Source organism: Brassica oleracea, chromosome C8 (genome assembly GCF_000695525.1).
Source record: "Brassica oleracea var. oleracea cultivar TO1000 chromosome C8, BOL, whole genome shotgun sequence".
In the NCBI taxonomy this organism is placed as follows: domain Eukaryota; kingdom Viridiplantae; phylum Streptophyta; class Magnoliopsida; order Brassicales; family Brassicaceae; genus Brassica; species Brassica oleracea.
Genome location: NC_027755.1, coordinates 22436232 through 22440724, shown reverse-complemented (window position 1 = coordinate 22440724; position 4493 = coordinate 22436232). Strand labels below are relative to the sequence as shown.

At 36.5% G+C, this 4493-nt stretch overlaps 1 protein-coding gene across 1 annotated transcript; it reads left to right on the top strand.

The window, feature by feature from the left end:
* Window positions 1-2534: 2534 nt before the first annotated feature.
* LOC106307956 (probable galacturonosyltransferase-like 1) lies at window positions 2535-3838 on the top strand. The gene has a single exon (XM_013745055.1). The coding sequence runs from the start codon at window positions 2649-2651 to the stop codon at window positions 3702-3704; it is 1056 nt and encodes a 351-aa protein (XP_013600509.1). The 5' UTR covers window positions 2535-2648; the 3' UTR covers window positions 3705-3838.
* Window positions 3839-4493: the final 655 nt, after the last annotated feature.

The window sequence follows — 4493 nt, the reverse complement described above, 5'->3', positions numbered from 1 at the left end:
CTTCCCTTGCACTCATGACACATGCTTATTTATTATTTATATCGTCTGTATGGTCTATTCAGTGCGCTATATACCTTCATTGATCATATAACGTGAAGACATAATAGAGGGAATTAATACTTAAGGACATCATTAACCCCGGTCTCTTAGCCGGGATTCTTAACTCATGATTTGACATTTTTTTTGTTTTTTTTTTGTTTTTACACTTTTCGGTTAAGATACAGCTCTTATATTTCTTAGTTAAAATCTAAAAAAAATTAAAACTGTCTTTTAGCCGAAGTTACCCCAGTTAAGAGACTGGGGTTAATGATGATGCGTAGATTGTATTAAGACGACCGAATTATTTATTCAATAAGATCATATATACTTTTAGCTAACAAAAAATATTATAGACTTAACGTTTGTTATTATTTTCATTTTTATACATTGACATAACTTTACGTTAGTTATACATATGTTTTTGTTTCTATACCATACGATGGTGTTTATTATCAAAAGATTAGAAACAATAGTTTAGAGCAGAATTCGAATTCAACGTAAGACAATGAACAAGAGTAATCATAGTTTTGAGTTTCATGATTTCAAACTGAGGAATAAAGTTAGCTATGGCTGTCGCTAAAGATATTATGCATATTAATAATATGAGAATCATAATGATAAAATGAAATTAGTCCTTTTTAAAATATATGAAAGTAAATAGAAGAAGGAACCTCGCATTCTCGCAATGCTTAGAGTTTTAGCACCCAGTTCCCTTAAGAAATAAGTGAAGCAGTTCTCACGAAAAAACGATGGCCCAACAGATCAATTTTGGCTTCTTAGTATTATTTTCTCATGTTTACTTAGGCGTTTTAACATGGGGAGTAAGTAGTGGTTGTAGGGCTGAGATTCGAGATCGGTTCGTACACAATGCATTTTATCTTTTATGGTGCATTGCAATGAGGGGTATTTTTCTCTTTAACAGCTGCAATGAGGTGTCTTAATCGCGAGTGTTTACATTATGAATGGAATTCATTTGAAATAAAATGATCTTAAAAAGCAAAAAGGACTACAGAAAAAAAAGACATGTCTAAACTCTATAAAGACTAGAACAAAAACTAAAGCACTCGCGATTTCACATTTGCTGATGAAAGAAAAGTCGTGCCCTTTGGATTTGAGATATTATTCCACTTCACGTTTGGCCCACGCGTCTTGCTTTTCCTGCATTTATTTTTATTATAATGGGTGATAAGTGTTTATTAAAATGAAAAACTTTATGATATGATATTTTCTTTATTTGAAAAACTTCCATTATGTGATGAAATTCATGAACTACTATCAGTACTAAAAAATAGCTTATATATGTGCTTAAAATTACCGGTTATTCTTCAAGTTCAGTTTCGTTTTTGTGTGTGACAATAATTAGATAATATGAAACTGAGAAGGGAAGGAAAAAGGGAAACCCACTCCCTAACCATGTGCCCATCCTCATGAACTAAAATTTAGAAGACTATTCAGAAAACGAAGAGATGAAATAAAATTTCAATAATTGAAAAATAAAAGACCAATAAGCCACACAGAAAAAGTGTGGCAGCAATATTGTAAAATGCATATAGGCGTTATAATAGAATTAAAATGGATTTAATTTGTATATATATTGTAAAATGTCATTTCACCTACAAATTATGTAGTCATGGAAAGTGACAAATGACCATAATAGAACCTTCAAAGAAAATCTAACAAAGCCTATATCAAAAACGAATAGATTTACTATAAAGCTTGAAGCTAGACATAACATCCCAACCATTAGAATTATTGACCAAGTCATGTATATAGTATATCTAAAAGGATTGCTAAATTCAAAAAACATTCATTTCACGTTTTTATCGGGCCTTATTTTTGTGTACTAGTTTTGAATCGTTATAAGTACTAAGAAATAGCCACAGTATTTTTTTGATCGAATTTCTTTTATTTGGGGTGCAACACGAGGGACACAGTATATTATATAAATCCAATACATGATTATCAGGAAAATTTGAATTCCAAGAGTATTTGTTTGTATTCCATGCAGACAAGTACTATATGTATATTACGTGTGTGAATTTGATTTTCAAAAGTACTTATCATTGTCATATATTAACTTCCATGCATTTTGTAATTTGTAGGAAATAAAATAAAAAATAACACAAAGACTAGAACCTTATTCCTAAATCACTTAGTCATCAATTAATTTTTTTTTTTTGTCACGACATCAATTAATATTAATATACATTTGTATATCATATAATGTGGATCTCAATGATTTTCGGTAAGCATGTGGAAGTAATAAATTGCCACACTTCTTCAATCAATATTAAAAAAAACATTTAAACAAGTCCAAAGTTCTAAAAATCTGTAAATGGTATTTGACCTAAAAAAAATTGGTTTCACTGACACAATGATATGGATTTCAGAGCTTTATATCAATTAATCATTAATAAATAAAAAATTAAAATAGTAAAATGATGAAAATGGCTTGGAATCTAATCAATATATAAATTTATGAGAGAAACCCAAAATCTAAGCAAAACCCTCCTCACACTCTCTCTCTCTCAAAGCACATGATAAAAAGTCAGAGACAGCTCTTCTCAGTTGAGAGAAACTCTTCCGGAACAATCAGAGTCTGAGAAAACATGTCCCAACATCTTCTTCTCATTCTCCTATCGCTTCTCTTCATTCTTCTTAATCCCATTTCCGCCTCTCCAATTATCCAAAAATTCAAAGAAGCCCCGCAGTTTTACAATGCAGCTGATTGCCCCATAATCGATCCCGGAGATGATGAAGATGACGTGGCGGCGAAGCCAATCTTCTGCTCTCGTCGAGCCGTCCACGTGGCGATGACACTCGACGCCGCCTACATTCGCGGCTCAGTCGCCGCCGTCCTCTCCGTCCTCCAACACTCCTCTTGCCCGGAGAACATCGTTTTCCACTTCGTCGCCTCCGCTTCCGCCGACGCGTCGTCTCTGCGCTCCACCGTCTCCGCCTCGTTCCCTTACCTCGACTTCACCGTCTACGTCTTCAACGTCTCCACCGTCTCCCGCCTCATCTCCTCCTCCATCCGCTCCGCCTTAGACTGTCCGTTAAACTACGCCCGGAGCTACCTCGCCGACCTCCTCCCGCCGTGCGTCCGCCGCGTCGTGTACCTAGACTCCGATCTAATCCTCGTCGACGACATCGCCAAACTCGCCGCCACGGATCTCGGCCGAGACTCCGTCCTCGCCGCGCCGGAATACTGCAACGCCAACTTCACCTCCTACTTCACCTCAGCTTTCTGGTCGAATCCAACTCTCTCCTTGACATTCGTCGATCGTAAGGCCTGCTACTTCAACACCGGAGTCATGGTGATCGATCTCTCGCGGTGGCGCGAAGGCGCGTACACTGCACGCATCGAGGAGTGGATGGCGATGCAAAAGAGAATAAGGATTTACCAGCTAGGTTCGTTACCGCCGTTTTTATTGGTATTCGCCGGTTTGATTAAACCGGTTAATCATCGGTGGAACCAGCACGGTTTAGGGGGAGATAATTTTCGAGGACTGTGTCGGGATCTGCATCCTGGCCCGGTGAGTTTGTTGCATTGGAGTGGGAAAGGTAAGCCATGGGCTAGACTCGACGCTGGTCGTCCTTGTCCGTTAGATGCCCTTTGGTCTCCGTACGATCTTCTTCAGACACCATTCGCTTTGGATTCTTGACCAGTTTGGTTTACTTATTATACCGGTACATACATACGTATAAATATACTACATGTGAATTTTTTGTTTGTATGATGTAAATCTATTCATAAATCGTGACAAGAAACCAAAAAAAAGAGTTCGTTTTGGTTCTATTCGTTGTTGTTCTCATCGGTTTTGGTCGGAATATACAAAAAGTGGAATTTTTTAAAAAAAATGGAGGCGATTGAAATTACGCGAGTTTAGAGGCGGCAAAACGCTGTGTTTGCGTTTGCATGTTGGAATATGGAAGTATGGAACAAATATATTTTTTGAATACGATTCGAGATTCTGATACAATAACCAATTTCAACTGATTAACGGTTGTATTAAGCATTTAAACTGAGGCATGCTATTGTAGAAAAAAACAATGTTCAGAAAATTGCTAGCTGATAATTATGTACTTTTAGGGGATTAGTATTTAGCAGAGCGCCTAGAAACTGTCTAGAACTATTTCGTTTATGATCGATTTGTCGTCTAGATGTATAAGCGCAGTCTAAACCTATTTTAAAAAGAATCGAAAAAATATTTACATTTTGTGTCAAAATATAGAAGTGAACAATAATCAAATAGAGATGGTTGAATTATTGGGTGTTTATAAGCCGCAACAGTCTACGTTTGCGTTGCATATCTTGGACAATGAATGAGAGTAAATGGAACATTTTAGAAACAGAATTTCATGTATACCCAACCATACAAAAACTGCAGTATTATTGTAACACTACAAGAAAGAGTAGCAAATAGCGACGGTAACATTTACGGGTATCTCGT